We start from the raw sequence: 20,119 nt of genomic DNA on the forward strand, positions 1-20,119 counted from the left end.
ATCTGTTCTACATCAGAATTAGACATGACAAATATTTTACCACAAAGCCCGGTTGCTTCATCTCAGTCAGGGAAGGTAATAAAAGACTTATGCAAATTCTCTCTCTGTAATCATGTTTAATAATAATAATAATTCATACATTGTTTTTTTTTTTTTTTTTTTTTTTTGGCGAAACAGTAGCAAATCAATTGAAGAAATAGGGCACAAACCCAGATTACATCAATAAGAACACTGCCCTGGAAGGAGGTTCTTGCAATACAGATTGTAACAACAACACCAACTAAGCTCAAGTATTACAAGATAGTTAGAAAACAAATATACAACTTTAAACCCAGCTAACAAGGAGTTACAGATGATGAGGATCCTATTTCTACAGCAACCAGTGCTTAAGAGAAATCAAGACAGAGAACAAACTCTCAAACTTCATGGGATAGGAAATACCCCAGGAGTGGAGGGCATTACCGCTCAACTTCCACCAGGATATTCCAAAGAATATCACAGCATCTCCTAATCCCCCTTGATCCCCAAGCACAATAAAAGTAGATCCACCAAAATCAGCAGCTCCACCTCCAAAATAGAGAGATCGACACTAGATCTACCACACAAGTAGCAAACCTAGCAAGATCAGCCAAAAACCAGCCCCAAAAGACCGGGAAACAAACCCTCAAGAAAAGAGGGAAGAAACAAACCCTTTTGTTTTTTTGGTCTTATATTTCAACGTTAATCTGAAGGATTTTAGCAAATCTAGAACAATGTCTTCGGTCCTAGTTGGAGTTGAAAGGCTTATAGTGGAGGTGAGGTCTTGTTACTCAATTCATATGTTTCTTGTGGAGGGTTTGCTTTGGAGTTGTCATCCTCGGACTCTGTTTGTGATGTCGAACGACAACGAGCACAAGAAACTTGCAGAGGTATGCCTATATACCATTGTACTGATGTTATAAACTGTCGAGATTAACAGTCTGACAACATAACTATTTAGAAGAAATCCTTCCACCCACAGACAGGCCAAACTACATGCATGAAGGAAGAAATAAAAAAAGGGAAGGGTGAAATAAAAGGAAGAAGCAGCATAGTCTCCACGTAAAAGAACAGTCTTTTATTTTTTTCATGCTTAAATATCGTTGCTTCATTAAAAACAAAAATGTTGCTTCCTGCAAACGTGGGTTAAGCCAATTGGTCATGGCAGTTATGTCACCCCTTGCACCTAAGTTCGAGTTATCCACCCCGTAAAGTAGATTAATTTAGAGTATTTAGACTTTCACTTGTTCAAAAACTTTGTACTTCTTAACAAGAAAAAATAATTGAGATCCCAATTTATTAATAGGCTTTTCTATGATCCTAACAACTTATATATATATATTAAGAACCCTTGATGGGAGGCCATGCTCAGGGACGGCTCTAACCCCAAAGGCAGTACTAGATATGGTTACAGAACGAGTGAAGAAGACAACATGTGCCTCTACATATGTATGTGTGTGCTTCAACACTGAACCCTCCTCGTAAGATATATAAAGTTATAAACAAATATGTGGGCCCACTGTCTCCCGTATGCCAGGTCCACAGTTCCAACAATTATATCAGATTTTAATATGCAGGTTTTTATTACATTCAACTAACAAAACATCATTCATAACATCATTAATTTGTCCCCTTTGTCTTAGCATGTGGTCTCATGTGTTCCCAAAGGAACATGAAAACATAATCTGGGTTGTTAGTAGTGATCAAATTTTTGGGAGTGAATAGCAATGCAAGCTTTATTGATGGGTTAAAGTTGAGTGGGCCAAACTTAGCCAGTTTTGATTTAGCCCAATGTAAATGCCTTTGTTTTCTGCCATGTAATATTGGTGTTGCTTTTTTCTAATGATACGAGCGATATGGGGGAGGAATCGAACTTATGACTCAAATGCAGTCACTTGAGCTATAAGTGTAATAGTGTTAAAACTGATTCTAAAAAGTAAAACTGTATTGAACTTGTTTATAAACTTCTCCTCTTTCTTCTTTTCAAACAGAAAGGGGATGTGGAATTGGAACCCCTTCTCATCCATACCTAATAAATTAAGTGCTTGGATTTAGACATCTCCACCTTTCCACCATAAAATTGTTTACTATCCCTTTCATGTTATTAAACGCCAAAACTCATTATAAATCTCTTATCAAGTCTTAATTAGGGTTGATCTGTGTTGATCTTAGCTTCAAAGGATTTAGATTTTGGAAAAGTCAGAGAGCATAAAACATAATTGATTGTCATTGAATGCTCATACATGTGAATAATTATTTGCTTGTCTTTCATCAAGTGTACCTAATATTTTGACACATTTGACAAATTTTAACTACCGCATGCCATCAATCTCAAGTCAATTAACAAATAATGGCAGCTCCAGCTTTTGTTTTTTTAATTAAATCCAAAGGCTTTGGATGTGTCTGTAAAGTCGAAGCTCAATAAATGATTCCTAAATGTGACTATTAATCTATTTATTTTGTTACAATCATTCTCACTATTAACTGACTTCTTTTGTTGTCTTTAACAATGAGTGGCCATATGAAAAAATATAACCTAAAAACTGTTAAAATGATTTTAGATTGTAAAAACTATTTTGTGTATTAGCATGTTTACTTATTAAGAATTGGTATTGGAATTATTTCAATTTCTGATTTCTCATGCATTTACTAGGGCTCGTTTGGGAGTGTTCTAGATAGGCCAATACTCACTTTTATGAAAAATTACTTCTCCATATAATCATTTTAGGTGGTTTCAAGTGATTTTGTGGAGAATCACCTTACTTAAAATTATTGAAAGGAGAATCACGTGGGAGATACTTATACCTATAATTGATTCTAGTCCTCCCAGAATCACTTTCAAACGAACTCAAACACATGAGAAAAAAAAAATTATAATTTCACGTTAAAATTTGTAATCAAATACCCAACCCGTCAATTATTTAATCCCTATTCCTAGATTCCCCTTAGTTGAGCAACTAAGGGAATATGGCGGTGATTAATTGCCGTCCACAACCATAAAGGCTTTGAACCATAAACACATCCTACATGAAAGAGTAATTTTGTCTGCATGCATATAAAAAAAAGACTGGAGAAGATGTAGATAGCAGAAAAGTAGTGCCACAAATTGGAAAAGATAAAGACCCAGAGATTGGGAATTTAGAGAGTCGAGACACACACTTCACTTTTGCAAAATACAGTCATGTTTTCAATGATGTTGCTGTGCATAAAAAGTTAGATGCTAAAACGAATAGGTGGAGGAGGGAGGAGAATCCAAAGTGATCAACCCAAACCAACCCACATCTCGGATTGATTAGAATCATTGAAAAAGGCTTCTCTTGCAATTTACGCAAACTCACTACCTTTTGATTTCTCACTACTCACTCTCTCAATTATTGCTCTCTCTCTCTCTCTCTCTCTCTGTGTCTAATCTCTATCTGGAGGTCTTTTTCCTGTGTGAGACAGACACAGGTCCACCACATCTGCAATAAGCTCACCAAGAAAACAACTCCCTGCCTAAACAAGAAACTAGAATATTAATTGCGGTGTAATTTGAAGACTAATACCAGACTTATTAATAATATGAGTAGATCACGAGTTTATACTTTATGATACATACATATATTAATAAATAAAATACGTGTTATAATATAAATAAAGTATGTACATTACGTGATCGTATTATGGTCTTACTCAAAAATAACTCGAGTAGTTTACTCAAATAAAATTTTCTTCTTTTTGGCGTTTTCATCGTATATTTTTCAATTTTGCTTTTGGCATGTAAATTTTCTTTCTTATTGTAAAGGGTGCTGCTAAAATATAACTCTAGGGAAATATTTGATTGATTTATTCATCTCCTTAAAAAAAAATTAGCAAACCCTAATTATATAAATTAGAAAGGAAATCTTCAAAGCAAAATTGTAAATGAGTGTCCTTTACATCAATTATAAATCTTACCCCATCATGTTTTCAAAAGTACATGTCACAATCCCTTCATGTAGGATGAAAAGGACATAAAAATTCATCCAGTTTTCTCTGTCATTAAAAAATGATGCCCCTTAGCAATGGGAGTTGTACTTTGCATTTTGCTTTTCGCGAGACCAATATGATTGCTCATAGACTTTTGTGACTGCTTTTTTAGAAATCACTTCTGCTCATAAACGCTTCTAATAAAAGCGTTTTTATTATAAAGTTGTTGAAAATTTCATAAAAAATCGAAGTACTTCTCCAGAAAGCGCTTCTATGGCCCATAAGCACTTCTAAATTTTTCTGTCAAACGCCATCAGAAGCGCTTTCGGTTGTCAGAAAGCACTTTTAGCCCTTCCAAAAGCACTCCAAAACGAGCTCTAACTTGTGTTGCCCTTTCTTTAGATGAAGTGTAAAGGACACTCATTAAAATATCATACATGACGAAGACTGTATGTAATCGGTTTTTTTTTTATAAATAAAATATCGCTTCTTCTATAAATAAATAAATAAAAACTTAATTCTACCTGCATCAAAACAGTCCTAAAATTCATATCCCAATGTGGTAATATTTATTTATTTTTGTTCCACCATGAAAAAAAAAATTTGATTGACGTGAGAAAACCCCAAATGATGGATGGAGGACATTATGGTAAATGCATAATAATTATATTGGTGGAAATTGAATAAATCACCATGTAAACAACATGTTCAAAATGTTTGCATATTTACATTTGCTGAAGATGGGAAAAGAGAGTACGAAAGGAGTGTTTGACAAATGCCCTCTTGGATCCGCCGCTTTGTAAATGATTGCTTTGACTAACTCCACGCGAGACACGTGGTGTCGCTGTCAATGCCAAATAATATTCACGTGGCGGGTATGAAAGCTCCATGTAACGCCACGTCATCCACTCGGTATAGATCAGGACACGTTGAAAAGTAATTCCCACTAGATCTCACCGAGTTTGGTTTCGTTACAGCCGTCCGATCATCACACGACCTTGATTGACTCTCTTTTTTTCTTCCTTTGTGTTATAGGCAAGTGACAATGAAGAAGATAAGGATGGTGGAAAATAAATGTATTTTATTGATTTATTATTATTTAAAACTGTGTAATGAGAAATAAATTGAAGTGGTCATGGAGGATACAGCTAAACGTGTTGATTAGGGTTGCCCACCTCAACGCAATTAACTCATTTCTTATGTTTGGTAGGTTGAATTTTACATCTATCAATCATATTAATGGAAATCTATGTGCATAAAGCAAAACCATGATTTGTTCAACATTTACATCCATATTATTTTAATTTTTAATTTTTTTAAATTTTTAAATTTTCTTGGTCTATATAGGCTGTTGATCGTACTCGTAAAGTATGGAGACCTAGAAAATTATTGGAGATATATAATATTTAATTTTGTACATGCAACACGTTGAGCTCAAGAATGTAATCGAAAAGCAAAATGAAACATCAAATGCTTTCACCAAGTTGAGTCATAAAATATAGGGAAAAATTACGAAAAATACGAATATTTATCGAGATGATATCGATATAATGAGACTATTTATTACAACAATTCTATCAAAATAACACTGCTACACTAATGGTGTTATTGATTTGGAAGCATTTCCCTAAAACATATGAGTTTTCCTCATGGGTCTTCCATTCGACCTTCTATATATCTAGCTCAACATTGAAAGGAATAGTTGCTTCATGAGGGTGTAATTGTATTTATTTAATGAAAAGAAAAACTTTATGTTATTATTTTTTGCATGATTACTTTTTGTATACTTAAATAAACTTTTTAGTACACTATAATTTAGTGTGATGCGTGTATTGATGTAATCAAAAGAAAAAAAAAAGACTAAATGAATGATGAAGTAAGTCAGATCCATACAGATTTATTTAAAGTGTTGTCCAGCACACACACCAAAAAAAAAAAAGGGCCAATTTCTTTTTCTTTTTCTTTTTTGTCTACTATATATTCTTGCAAAATTCATGCATCCTAGAATATTTCAAGGGTATTTCTGGATGATTTAACGATGAAATGATTTAACTTGATGCTGACGTGACAATTGCATGCAACAACAATGAGACTGACCACCCCACTCAGGGGCGGATCCACAGAGGAGCAAGGGTAGTCAATTGACCCCTGCAATCTCTGAAATCCTCCATTAGAGCAGCCAATCTTGACCCTTGCAAGGTGTTCGACGAAATGCCCCAAAGAGGCAACTTGTGTGCAGCTGGAGAAGAAGGGCAGTGCAGCTGCCTTGTGCCCAGCGCGCAGCGCGCGCCTTCCTTTTTTTTTTGTTCGCTGGACGTCAAAACGACGTCGTTCTAATTAAGTTTTTTTTTGGGTCGCTCAACATCAAAACGACGTCGTTTCTTCACAGGTTTTTTGAAAAAAGAAAAAAAAAGAAAACGCAGCTTGCTGCTGCTTTCCCCCCGATAATTCCCCCCCTTTCATACAAAAGTAATTCATTAGCTTCATTGAAGGGAAATAACCAAATTTACTTACAAAATAATAATTAAAAAAACCTCATCTCCCTCCTCTCTCTCTCATCAGAGTTTTCAAAACAGGTTAGTTCATTGAAATTGATTGAGCTTTCAACTGGCCGTATCCTATCCATCATCGAAAGAAGTTAGATCGTGAAATATCAAATATAGATTTCAAGGGTTGAAATTTTTGAGAAGTTTTCAGTTGGGTTATTATAAGAGTTTTCAGTTGGGTTTAGATTTTAGTTCTGTTCTATTTTTTTTCCTCCTCCTTATTCACTTTCTGTTATGTTCTTCTTTTTCTTTTTTTTTTTTTTTTTTTTTTTGGTCTTCTCTTTCAGTTGAGTTCTATTTTTTTTCCTCCTTATTCACTTTCTGTTCTGTTCTTCTTTTTTTTTTTTTTTTTTTTTGTTTTTTTGTTTTTTTGGTCTTCTCTTTCAGTTGGGTTGAGATTTCAGTTATGTTCTATTTTTTTTCCTCCTCCTTATTCACTTTATGTTCTGTTCTTCTTTTTCTTTTTTTGTTTTTGTTTTGGTCTTCTCTTTCAGTTGGGTTGAGAAACGCAACGCAAGTGGGAGGAAAATGATGGTGCTGAAAAAGCGAGGACGCGTGAGTGTGCAGCGCTAACTGAGGAGATGGCTTCCTTGAAAGCTGAAGTGGCAGACTTGCAGAAGTGGCTCTCCTGTTCCAAGTTCCAATCAGCATGTAGAAATATTACAAAAGAGAAATATGGACCATTGAAACTGAGAATGTATCTTTTTTTTTTACTAAGTTGTAACTTGGATTTATTTGTGTTTATTTTAATTAAGTTGTGTACTTATTTGTTTTTGTGAGATTGATATACACATAAACTTTGTAAGATGATGAAGCTTTCAATTTTAACTTTTTTATGATAATATTATTTGTTGTTTATTGGGTTTTTAAAAATGAATTGAGGCAATTTTGAGTATTTGAGTTAATTTTATATTTATATTAAATGTGTTTAATGATAAATTAATGTGAGATAGAAAGAAAAAAAAAAGACAGAGAAGAATGAAAAACAAAAGATTTGTCTAAAAAAAAATTGTGAGATTTTAAACGTTGACCCCCGAAGAGGAAATTCCTGGATCCGCCACTGACCCCACTGTTAATTACTTTTGCATTTGCCTTTCATATATAGTATATATGAAATCATTGATGGGAAGTGGGGGGGTGTCCTATTTTTAGTTTGTTTAAGTATAATAATTTTCAGGAACTATTTCATAGTTTGTTGTGGTTTGTCTTATCTTTAGGTTATTTTATTTTTATTTAGTTTTGGCTTTTTATACGGAGTTGTCGTTTCTATCGTTATGTGATGGATCTGTATTGCAAGTTTGAGTACATATATGTACTTATGGTTGCTAAATCGGGGATTTTTTTTTTGTTTTGTTGACACAAAGGTAATTGTTGTTTTATTAATGATGAGGAATGAAACCCCCCGTCCCTTAGAAACATACCCGTAAAAACTACAAGTTACAATCCTCAAATAATACATCTGAAATAAAATCTGGAGGCTCCTCAAACCAAGTTAGTGAGGTCCCAATATGAAGAGCAAAGCACGTTGTGGCAGCGCGACGGATGTGGGTAAAACCATCTCCATTGATATGCACCAACCTCCACAACATGCCCGAGTAAAGATCTATCCATGGATGTACTTCGAATAGCTGAAACAATCTCGAGAGCATCACTCTCAAAAGCAATATTACGCAAACCCTTTTCCTCCGCCAATGTCACTCCATCCCCCGTTGAAAAAACATTTTGAACCTGTGTTGCTTTACCCACCACAAAGCGGCCATCTTCATTGCGAACAACAATGCCTTTGCCGCCCTCACTACTCCCGGGCTGCCAGGGCCGTCAACATTCATCTTTAGACAGCCAATAGTAGGTTTGGTCCATCTATGCACTAAGTTACTTTGTCCTTTGCTGTGGTATTTCTGCTCAGCAGCTTTCTTAAAGTCTTGAAGTCTTACCGCAGCTCTCCAATACCAACTTCCCATATAGCTCAACAAGTCATAAGAAAGATTTCAAAAACATGGGTTGCGAGAGATTCCGAGCATGCATGAACCCATTCCTTCGTGCTAGTTGTTCGGTGGCCGCCGTTGCCTGCCAAAATTGAATGAACCACACACTCTGTGCAAACGGACAATATCTAAGCAGTAGCAGATCTATTAAGGTGCAGTGCACCTCCTTTCAAGGGAAAAACCATTGTAAGTGCTTTAAATTGCCCCTTTGCTCAGCTGGTGGTGGTGCACTCCAGGTGTAAAAATTACCTTATTTCCATTTTCAGCAAGTAAATGTCTTTGTCCTTTTAATTTCATTTATTTTTATATTACTCTATTTACTTAAGTTTACAATGTAAATAAGGAAGTACCCCCTATCTGGATTCAAATAAAAATACTAGAAAATCAAATTCCCACCAAATCAAAATATGAAAAATCGGTTTTAGTGCAAAATATGATTTAGGTTAAAAATGATGGCTCATTAAGACAATATATACTTCATTAATAAAATCCCATAAAATCAAATTTTCTTATTTGATGTGTAAGGAATAAAAGCCGCCAAAAATTATCTTGGGATAATGATTATTCAGAAAAACCATTTTTTCATACTTAGTCAATATTTTGACATAAAACAATTTTTCATGTATGATATGAATGCATGAAGGGACCTAAGGTCAATCTAGGTAAAAAGCCTTAGATGTTCAATCCACAAAAAGTTTTTAGCCTTTCAAAATTGCACATCCGCTAAAAAATTCATGGGTCCGTTAGTGTCTCTAAGCACATGGAGCGATGATTCCATATCGGAGTTGGAGAAAACACAGTCGTTGTCCACCTGCACATGCTTCTTAAGAAGATTGTCTTTTGTATATATGGAGGATATTTGAGCAAACTCTCCACCAAAAGTGGCGCACCTTGCCTAGCACCTTGGCATTCTAGATAGATGACCAAACATGATGTTGACCACTTCATGCGGAGGAGGAGGAGGATGCACAAACTTGACTTGCCGCACCTCTTGCTACATGATAGGCACTTGTGCCAAAGGGCGGTGAATGGGATCTTGTATTTATGGAATCATGGTTATATCAATTGACACATATCAAGTATTAAGAAATGTGGTGAGGGTATACATTGGGTTAAAGTGGTGAGTAAAAATACTCTCGGAAAATTGGTCAATTGAAAGTAGTTGTTTATGCATAACATATATATAAATTACAATTATTATGAATTTTGTGTTGAGTCAAACATTTATTTCTTTAAAGCAACAAGTGGGTTTTGGGAAGATTTGTTGTCCACGTTATGATGAAAACATGGCAATTAGTTTTCATGTGTTATCAAGGGTGAAGCATATAACACCACAACCCATCAATTTAACATGATTAAGGAATGCTAATTACCTTCTCCTTTCTACTTTCTCCTTTTGCAATTTTTATTAACTAGAATCACCTATCTTTTAGGTCACCTTTTAAAGATTATTAAAAATTACATATATAGGGTGAAGATTCGTGTTAATCACAACTCAGGTTAAATACTAAATTATCACATTATTAATCAAATGACTAAATAATTTTTCTTTGACAGATGATTTCAAAAGAGAAGGGGTTCGGTTAAATTATGTGCATTATGGTCCCCAGTAAAAAGAGAATCGATTTGACAAGTCAGCAAATCTGAGATCATATTGGAAGGAAATCACATTCTCTACAATAGGAGAGTTTTGTTTTGTTTTGTTTTTTTGGAGATAACATTGCAATAAGGCAACATGAAAAAAGATAACATGTCACAATCTTTCTCTTCGGGTTAGAACAAGAAAAAACATAAACATACGTGTAGTGTGGAAGAAGTGTTTTTTGTTTTTGTTAGGAGGAGTGTATTTATTGCCTGGCCCCACATTGCTTCTTAGGATGAGTGAATGTGGTTTCACAAATCTCTTGAAATGGTAATTATTCAATTTTCAAAAATCTGAATAAAAGCCAATTCCCCCATTTGTCGGCAGATCACCAAATACAAGACCAGAACTCAGCCGTAAATTTGTACTCTCATCTACGCAAAATGCAAGCATTTGAGTTTTTATTGCCAATTTTACATAATACATACTTTTTTGAGTATGAAGTTAGGAGCGCGACAGGGATGCTATTTTAATTCCCGACTGAACCGGCCGTATTTAAAATATATATTGGTTATTTTTTATATGAATTTATTATTAGAGTGGCTTCCAACTTAATCTCATGACTCCCACAAATTTTATATTTTGTATTTAATAAACATTAAATATATGTATTTGAGATTTACGATGAGTTGAATAAGTATTTCAATACAAGTACATATCTAATTCTGTAATTCACAATAAAAAGGAGACGAGTTGAATAAGTATTTTAATACAAGTACATATCTAATTCTGTAATTCACAATAAAAAGGAGACCGGTTGAGTAGAGGAAAGCATATTAAGCATATTCTCACTTCTATGATATCATCTTGGTATTTCCTTTTCCTAATTTAATATTCTTTTTCCATTTAAAAGTGAATAATTATTGGAGATACGTCTCCCCATCCCCACCCAAGTAAAAATAAAATAAGCATCATATGCCAAAAAGACAAAATTCCTCAAACACTGGAAATAAAATAAAACCTTTTACTTTCCCTTTTTTTTATTTGACAATAATGAACATATAATATTTGCAAAATAAATAAATAAATAAATATTTGGTAAGTCTTGAGTTGACTCAGTGGGTCACTAATTTTTCAACCAAAAAAAAAAAAAGAAAAACTATAAATCCGACCCAGCAAGAAAACCCAGATTTTCTTTATTTAAAAAAAAAAGAAAAAAAAAGACGGAGGTATTATTATTGGCAATATTATTATTTATATTATTGTTTTTTTGTGGATACAGAAGCGGAAGCTGCCTTTGCCTTTCTCTGCATCCCTGAGGATCTGAAAGCCTTTCTCTGTCTGCTTTGCTTAATGAGCAAAACACAAAGTCAGAGAAAAGAGCTTCTTCCAGCTTCTTAGCTTTTCGTTTGTAATAGTTTCCCTTTTGTTCTTTCTTTCTTTCAAACTTGTACTCTGAATTCTGAAACATATATATATTCACAGGCTCTCTCTGCCTCTCATTGTGTAACGCATATACATATATGTGTCTGTCTCTGTATCTCTTGTATATATAAAGTTTGAGGTTCTCAAAAATATTTTGCAGAGTTGGTTTTAGAGTGCTTTTACAGGTTTTGAATATAAGCTTTTGCCCGGGCTTTTTGAGGCTCGGGTTCGTCCGAAATCATGAACTCCGAGACAGAGCTCCCTAATCGGGTCGACCCAGAACAACCCAATTCTTGCTTCTTGCAGAAGTTCAAGCTCTACGAGACACGCTCGGTACTGTACATGTTCATACATATGCGTGTTTTCAGTATAGACTTGGAAATTGTGTGTGTGTGTGTGCTTGTTTCAAGCTTTGATCTGTTTTGATTTTTGGAATGCATATCCTATTTGGTTTCTTGTTTGTGTGTGTGTGTTTGAATTGTTTATGCATGACTGCTAGTCGCTATTGATTTTGATCTTTTCTTTTTTGCAATTTTTTTGGTTTTTTGCATTGACTGGATCAGCATAATACGCATCCTGCTAGATTGCTAATGTTAGTTCTGTAAAGCTGGATTTGACTTGGAGGAGGATGGTGTTGAACTCATTCCAATTCAGTTTTGGCACAAATATTTGAGATTTGAACAGTTTTTAAGTTTTGGTTCTGATTCTACACTGATTTTAGTCAACTTTATGATTTGGGTTTATGATTTTTAGTTAGTTTGAGTTCATATATGTATATATGTTAAATTTCATTGATGCAGATTTCCGGATAGGCTTTGCCATTGAATCTGCTAGTTCTTACACTGAATCGGGAGCCTTTGCAAATCTTGACCTGCTGTCCATCTAATTTGATTTGTTATTAAAATTCAGGGCAATAAAGCTTGAATACTGGCCTTACAATCTCTTTCTATTCCTATTTAATTTGGAAATCTAATCTCTTTTTAACTCGTTCAGATAGAAATTGGACATTAATGCCTTCGGTTGTTGAAATCTGTCTGTTTTATTGCTCTCCTTTTAGGAACATAGAAAAAAAAAGTGTGAATCCATTGGCTTGTTTCTTTCTTTCACCTCATTGTTGTGCCAATGTTGAGCTCATCTATTATTAATGCGAGTTTTGTATGCAACAGAATTTTTATATGATAGGAAGAGACAAAAGCAGAACCTTTTGGAGGGTGTTAAAGATTGACAGATTGGATCCATCTGAGTTAACCATTCTTGAAGATCCTGCAACATATTCGGATGATGAGTGCTACGACCTTCTAAAACGGATACATGAAGGAAACAAATCAATGGGTGGACTTAAATTTATCACCATTTGTTATGGAATTGTTGGTACGAATTCTTTGCATGGTTTTATACTTTTGCCCATCTTTTGCATTCTTACTTTAAAATCTTAAGATGTTTTCTTTTGATTTTAGGGTTTGTGAAATTTCTGGGACCTTATTACATGCTAATTATTACAAAAAGAAGGAAAATTGGAGCGATTTGTGGCCATACAATCTATGCAATTTCCAAGAGCGAGATGATCCCAGTTCCAAATCCTGCTGTGCGATCAAAATTGGCTAATTCTAAGAATGAGAACAGGTCTTTTGTCCATTTTGTATGTAAATGTAATATGTACTTGGTACTTCTAAAGCATTCTAAGAGAGTAGTATTCAGAATTTTACCTTGCCAGTTTGTAGTTCGATAAGAATTGTGCCATGGTGTTATGTTATTTATGTTTCAATTAATTTGTGTCGGGAAAATAGTCTAGTAGTAGAAAGTTCTTCATTGTGGAGATATCTGTGTACTATATTGTTAATAGTTAATGCACCCCTCAGTGTGAAATTAATGATGTGGGCCTTCTCAATCCAGACTTGGCTCTTGTTCTTCTTGTACCTTAGTTTGTCATTTCTAAGATAAGGCAAATAATGAATCTGGACTATTTTGATTTGATAAATGTGAAATGTTCTTTGTTAGATCCTTCTTTGTTAAGCTTTTTAGGGGCTATTGCCACTTGCCTTGCCAGTTCATGTGCAGGGGCAAACTTCATTGCCGTTGTGATGTAAATATAAATATTGAATGAGACAAGGTATCATCAGGGTTTCACTGGGGAAATCAATTTCTTCCCTTTTCTCCTTTTTTTCCCATTTCTGGTTAATATTTGTACTTCATAAAGTTGTTTCATCAGTATTTTTTTTTCCACTTGTTTAAATTATAAAGTTATTTATTGATGTACATTACTCCTCTTTTTCCTTTTCTTGTTGACATAGATACAAGAAGCTCCTAAGCACAGTGGATCTCACAAAGGACTTCTTTTTCAGCTATTCATACCACGTCATGTCTAGTCTGCAAAAGAACTTATGTGATAATAAGACAGGACCAATCCTTTATGAAAAAATGTTTGTTTGGAATGAATACTTGACTCGCGGAATCCGAAATAGTCTGAAGAATACTCTCTGGACAGTTGCCTTGGTGTATGGATTCTTTAAACAGGTAAGAACGCTAATTGCTTCAGTGGCACTGCTTATAACTAGAAACTGAGTGATTTATTACCGGAGCATGACAGAACTTCTTTTGCACTTGAATTTCCTTCAGTTTGCTATTTTTTTCCTTGTATGTGTGTCACTATTTTACCCATTTTCAAAGTCTGAAAATCTTGGTGATGTTACATTTTGTAATTGGTAACTTTAGGTATTAGCTTGTTAATGTTTTCGTAAGTCCGGTTCTTGGGAGCGCTTTCTATTTCTTAATGTTTACAGAATTTCCAGAATAAATTGACAGTGTGGTCTGTGATTAGTTGTACCCATGTCCCATGACTTTGACAGTGTAGTGATTAATGCAGGATTTCATCCTTGATAGTTTTTCCTAAGGAAGTTTTGTGCACATTGTTTTGTACTTTTATGGTAAACTTGAAAAGTTTGATATGATACTGATGGTTTCATGCTTCAATATCCAGGTCAATCTTTCTGTTTCTGGCAGGGATTTCAAGTTGACCCTCATTGCCAGACGTTCTCGCCACTTTGCTGGCACCAGGTTTGTATACTGCTAATGCTCTTTCCTGTATTAGTTAATTGTTAATGCTATATTCTTTAGATATGTCTCATACACCTGAGTTCCCACATGTGCAGATATTTAAAGCGAGGTGTAAATGAGAAAGGTAGAGTAGCTAATGATGTTGAGACAGAACAGATTGTTATTGAAGATGCTTCTGAAGGATCCCCAGTGCAAATAAGTTCTGTTGTGCAGAACCGAGGCTCAATTCCCCTTTTCTGGTCCCAGGAAACCTCTCGTCTAAATATCAAACCTGACATAATATGTATGACTTCAGAACACCCACTTTGTCTTATTCTCAGTGGTTATTTCTCACATGTTTCACTGACATTCTATCTTTTGCAAGTATCGAGGAAGGATCATAATTACGAGGCGACAAGACTTCATTTTGAAAATCTTGTCCAGAGATATGGAGATCCAATAATTATTTTGAATCTGATTAAGGTAGGACTTGTTTACTTGAATGGGCATCCATGCTTTGCTTTTTGCTATTCTTGTCCTTCAACTGTCTTCCCTTATTTGCTTCTTGCAATAATAATTGCTATTGTTAGAAATGTGAGAAGAAGCCTCGAGAAACAATTCTCCGTGCGGAGTTTGCAAATGCTATCACATATATCAATAAGAGTTTAACAGATGAGAGTCGTCTAAGGTTTCTCCATTGGGATCTGCACAAACATGCCAGAGGGTACTAGCTTTTCCCTTTGTATTATAGATAAAAAGAATGTCTATGACTTAAAAGTATGGTTGAGATGAATAGAACCTGTATCTTTTGCAGCAAAGCTACCAATGTGTTGACAGATCTAGGAAGAGTGGCTACGTTTGCATTGGGTTTGACTGGAATCTTCTATTGTCAAGTAACTCCTAATTTAGGGCCTGAAGGATTATTGAAGGGTTCCTTCTTTGAGTAAGTTATTCTTGTCAAGAGACCGCCTTTTGGCTTGGTATTCCTATGTTATATGATTTGTTTTTCAGTAGTTTTAAAGTAGGTACATATAACCATATGTACTCGTAGGTGTTTCAAACTATGTATGTTTAAAGTACTTGCAAGCTATTTACAATGCCTACAACTTTGATGCGATGCAGGAAAAATGATGATAGTGGTAAGTGCTTGCAACATAGCTGTTCCAGAAAAGATGAGGATGATGATAGCCTAGAAACAGAAATTAGCAATGGTAGTGATGATGCAAGCAGAAATTACGACGTTAGATCCCCAATGTTTCAAAAAGGAGTCCTGAGGACCAATTGTATCGACTGTTTAGATCGCACAAACGTTGCGCAATATGCTTATGGGCTAGTTGGTCTTGGACATCAGCTGCATGCTTTAGGAATTACAGAATCCCCAGATATTGATCTAGATAACCCTCTGGCTGAAGATTTGATGAGAGTTTATGAGGCAATGGGTGACACACTTGCACTACAATACGGTGGTTCCGCAGCTCACAATAAGGTAACCCTTCTAAACATCTCCTGCAGAAGAGTACTTAAATTGCATGATTTCAGATCTCGACTTCCGGGTATCTGATATAAATAAATTGTTTGAAACAGATATTCTCTGAGACTAGAGGCCAATGGAAGGCAGCAACTCAGTCGCAGGAGTTCTTTAGAACTCTACAACGGTTTTACAGTAATGCCTACATGGATGCTGAGAAACAAGATGCTATTAATGTGTAAGTCAAATAAGCCCTTTTTTTTGGTGATTAACAGGTTAATAGTTGCCTTTGTTTTGTCCCAAAGAAAACTCAAGGACCCTGGAAATTGTACCTTGATATACTCTGTATTTCCATGGGAATAATGTAATCTAATGAATGCACTATTTCTCTTCATAATTGTGCAGATTCCTAGGGCACTATCAACCACTACAGGGTAAACCAGCACTGTGGGAATTGGATTCAGACCAGCATTACAATGTGGGGAGGCGTAATGACAATGTTAGGTATGAAATGCTATCTGTCTGTTTGTTCTTTGTAATTGAAATTCAAAGGGAGACCAACATTGAAAATAGTTAACATATTCATGCACACATATCCACATATCCAGTGTTCTTTTAAGTTCCAGTTTTCTGTCAATATGGGATAATCTCTGGATACAGGAAAACTTAGTCCTCAAATTTATCACTGGATACGTTTTATAATTGGAAACATTGGTCTCTGTACTGGAGTGACTCATATCTCTTTAGGTTTATATTGCTGCTGCAGGAGGCAACTAAAAAGGCACAATAATTTTCTTGTTGAAATTCTATACGTACAACTCTTATTGGTTTAACAACTTATAAAAGTTCTTTAATCATTTAGTGAACATAGAATTGGTAATCCCAGATCTCTGATATCTGGTTGGATGATATTTAGGGTTAAAAATAGTTGTCTTCTTATGAGGATGAGAAGTAAATCTATTGTTACTTCTTATGAAAAAGGTCAATAGATCAATATTACAGTTCCTGTCTCCTGTCTGTCTGATGTTACTAAAACGAATAAATAACCTATGACTTGCTCTACATATGACTTGAAAGACCACTTTCTATATATGTAGGTCATTTATCAAAAGGTCACTATCTGATGGCCATATGCTTTCCGAAAGTGATTCACCTATAGCAAGTACAGATGTAGGACACAATCAGCCTTTGTCTGAAATTGCACAAGGAGGTAGCAAGGGGATTTCAGAGTCTGCACCAGCAATCCCAACTTGTGAAAGTGAGATATCCTATTGCAGGTATGCTTGAATTGTAGTTCATATACTTGTTACCAAGAGAATATGTTGCAACATTTTTAAGTTTCGAAGCCAAGAAATTAAATGGTTGGTCTATCTTTATTGGTGTACGCCTACAACAATTACTTTTTCCTTTCCAAAGTTAAGGATAGTTGAAGTTGGTCTAAAAGGTTTGTATGTCAACCCGACTTCCAGTCTAATAATGTTCTTTTGTAGGTTCACTTCCCCAATGCCTTGCAAGCAGCTTTTTAGTGGAATGCAAGAAGACCAATGCCTCCAAAGTGATAATATTTTTTATGATGAGCATGATTATGATTGTAACTTCTCAAATTTTCTGAATTCGGACTGGTTTTCTTCATCTGGAAATTCGTGTGAAGAAGAAACATCTGGAAGGTACTTATTCTTACCCTCGCGAAAATAAGCATGCAGATTAGACTTGGCAACATTGCGTGTGAACTTTCTAGTTCAGACAACTGATAATTGGTTCTTGTCTGTAGGTCTTTTGCCAGCGTTTCGTCGGAGAATCTTGTGAATGGACCAAAGGTTGAAATGAGTACATCTGTAAGTGAATCTGGATCCACAAAAAAGGTGAGTTATTTTTTTATCTTCTTGCTGGAATTACATGAAACTGTTTTAGTACTTGTGTTTATTTAGAGAAGATTAGCAACTTTCCTGCTGAACAGACAAAAAATAAGTTGGTTATACCATTCTACTGCACTTAGATAAGGAGAACTCTGCCATAGCATTCTTTGTTCTGGACCACTTGACTATGTTTTGCAGAATAAAAATAGAGGAAAGTAGTTGGAACCTTTTGAATGATAGATCAAAATACCTTGGTATATATCCATTGACATCACTCACTAACTATCCCAAAAGGAAAAGAAAAGAAGTATGGTAATGACATTACAGCAGACGACTGCAGGCTATGGTACATCTTAAAAATTGGAGGGGTATAGGACAGTCTGAAAAGGGATGGTCTAATTTCATAGAAACTATGGCTACTGAATTTATGAAACAAGTAAATCATGCTATTTTAAAGTATTTTAGTTGCTTTCGAATTTTGTACAACTGATGTCTGCCTAAGATTGATTTCTAGACTTGCCATATTCTGTTAGATCTGTGGAACCATTAAAATTTGTCATCTTTATTTTCCTGCATTTTTTAGCATAAAAACAAATTCTGAAGGCCTTTTTTTTCTGATTTATTAGGGCAAAGGGCTATGTGAATCTGAGCTCAGTGATGATAACGTCATACTCGAGTATTCAAAAAGCTTCATGAACTGGGTAGATAACGGGGAGTTGCTGTTTCTTTGAAGCTAACTAGAAGGTTTTGCATCATAACTTTGACTCAACCCGTCCGAAGGATTTGGGTTCCTGTACAGGAAATAAATGGTAAGATATCAACCAAAAGAGCATAGTAACTGGGATGTGCTGAGAAATATATTCTTCAAGGCGAAATTAATTCTTGGGTCATTGAGAATTTACAGTTTATCTTGTCATAAGGTCCATTGTCATGATAGGGAAGTAAAGATAAGAAGCAATAAGCAACTCTTACAGTTGTTGTCAACTCAACCGCTTCTTGTAGGTTCTAATTTCTCTAAAATTAATTACCTGTAGATATTATTTAGATAACAACAAATTTGCTCCCTTCACGCTCAATGCAGGTTCAGGTTTTGTTTCATTTCATTTTCTTTTCATCTATTTGTTGTGTATGCATTTGTGCCGGTCAGGTGGTAATGCACCAAAAATTGTGTTCACCTTGAGAAGTACAATGCTTTTGGGCATGGAACTTGGCAGCATTTGTGAGTAAACCTACTGTCCTCAAGAAAAGTAATAGAGAGAGGTGATCCAAGTGAAACCCTGATTGGATCGGAAAACCATTCGGGCAACCAACCAAACCCTGCACAGTGGCTTGAGGCATTGGTTTGCTAATTGACATACAAGAAGATTGTGTCATTGTTTTGCTGGTAATTTCATAACTTGCAATGCTGGAAGGCATTTACACAACCAAGTGATGGTTATCTCAACACGACTCACATTAAAAGGAGCAAGGGCATGTGATGTGGTAATTGCGTTAACATAGCTTTAAATTGCTCTCACAAAGCAAGATAGATGGAAAAATACAAAATAAAATAACCTAGTGCCTATTTGGACAATATCGAAGCTGCCTCTCATAAACTATAGGAAAATACTTGCCTTCATACTTTCCTACCAATCATAGTTTGATATGTATAGAGATTTTTCTTTGAGTTACTGTGATTTTATGACCCAAAATAAAAATTTTGAGCAAAGCTTGAAGATTAAAAAACCAAACAAACAAAGCCAAACTCGAATTTTATTTATTTATATTTTTGCAAGGCGCTATAACCGTCTCAAAGCAAAAAGACTTTTAACCCAGGAATTGCAATTCTTTTGAATAAGAGCATCTCCAAAGGTAGGATGAAATCCTCGCCAATGAAATTAGCGAATTTGGTCTCACAGATGCAAGGCTTGTTCTATAAATCTACATTTTAAAATGAAATTAGTAATAACATATTATTATTTACTCATTCATTATTTACATTAATGAGTGTGAATAATATAAAATGAAATACATTAAATCAGGTGAAGAAATTTATTTTACTTCTTTTTTTTTTTTTTGGTAACAATTTTATTTTACTTCTTGGTTTATCAAAACTATAATATTTGGATTAAATATAAACTGAATTGAATTTTGTTGAAGTTGTTTTGCCATCAGTATAATATAAGTATTACCAACATGCTTTGAATTTTTTGTACATTAAAAGATAGAAAAGTTAATACAATAAAATACTCCTACGAGAGAAGTTAAAACAATAAAAT

General features: G+C 34.8%; 1 protein-coding gene and 1 long non-coding RNA gene across 2 annotated transcripts; both read left to right on the forward strand.

Moving 5' to 3' along the window:
- The first annotated feature begins 6,074 nt into the window (after nucleotides 1-6,074).
- LOC148295446 (uncharacterized) lies at nucleotides 6,075-7,253 on the forward strand. Its single transcript, XR_015834747.1, has 2 exons — nucleotides 6,075-6,542; nucleotides 7,007-7,253. It is a non-coding gene; the product is annotated as an uncharacterized LOC148295446 (long non-coding RNA).
- A 4,089-nt stretch (nucleotides 7,254-11,342) lies between these two features.
- On the forward strand, nucleotides 11,343-18,959 carry LOC110764804 (phosphoinositide phosphatase SAC2). Its single transcript, XM_088250345.1, has 16 exons — nucleotides 11,343-11,837; nucleotides 12,671-12,875; nucleotides 12,962-13,127; nucleotides 13,796-14,018; nucleotides 14,482-14,558; nucleotides 14,654-14,841; nucleotides 14,923-15,020; nucleotides 15,128-15,261; nucleotides 15,352-15,480; nucleotides 15,660-16,023; nucleotides 16,122-16,243; nucleotides 16,411-16,509; nucleotides 17,103-17,282; nucleotides 17,496-17,672; nucleotides 17,777-17,867; nucleotides 18,488-18,959. Exons 1-16 carry the CDS (start codon nucleotides 11,745-11,747, stop codon nucleotides 18,590-18,592), a joined length of 2,451 nt encoding a protein of 816 aa, XP_088106471.1. The 5' UTR covers nucleotides 11,343-11,744; the 3' UTR covers nucleotides 18,593-18,959.
- Nucleotides 18,960-20,119: the final 1,160 nt, after the last annotated feature.

The sequence above is a fragment of the Prunus avium genome, chromosome 3 (genome assembly GCF_965620075.1).
Source record: "Prunus avium chromosome 3, drPruAviu1.hap1.1, whole genome shotgun sequence".
Lineage (NCBI taxonomy): Eukaryota > Viridiplantae > Streptophyta > Magnoliopsida > Rosales > Rosaceae > Prunus > Prunus avium.

Excerpts from the sequence above, each read along its gene's own strand:
- LOC110764804 (XM_088250345.1), top strand. The coding sequence starts at position 11,745 with ATGAACTCCGAGACAGAGCTCCCTAATCGGGTCGACCCAGAACAACCC. Across the intron at positions 11,838-12,670 it reads AGCTCTACGAGACACGCTCG|AATTTTTATATGATAGGAAG; the intron begins GTACTGTACATG and ends TGTATGCAACAG. Across the intron at positions 12,876-12,961 it reads CATTTGTTATGGAATTGTTG|GGTTTGTGAAATTTCTGGGA; the intron begins GTACGAATTCTT and ends TTTTGATTTTAG.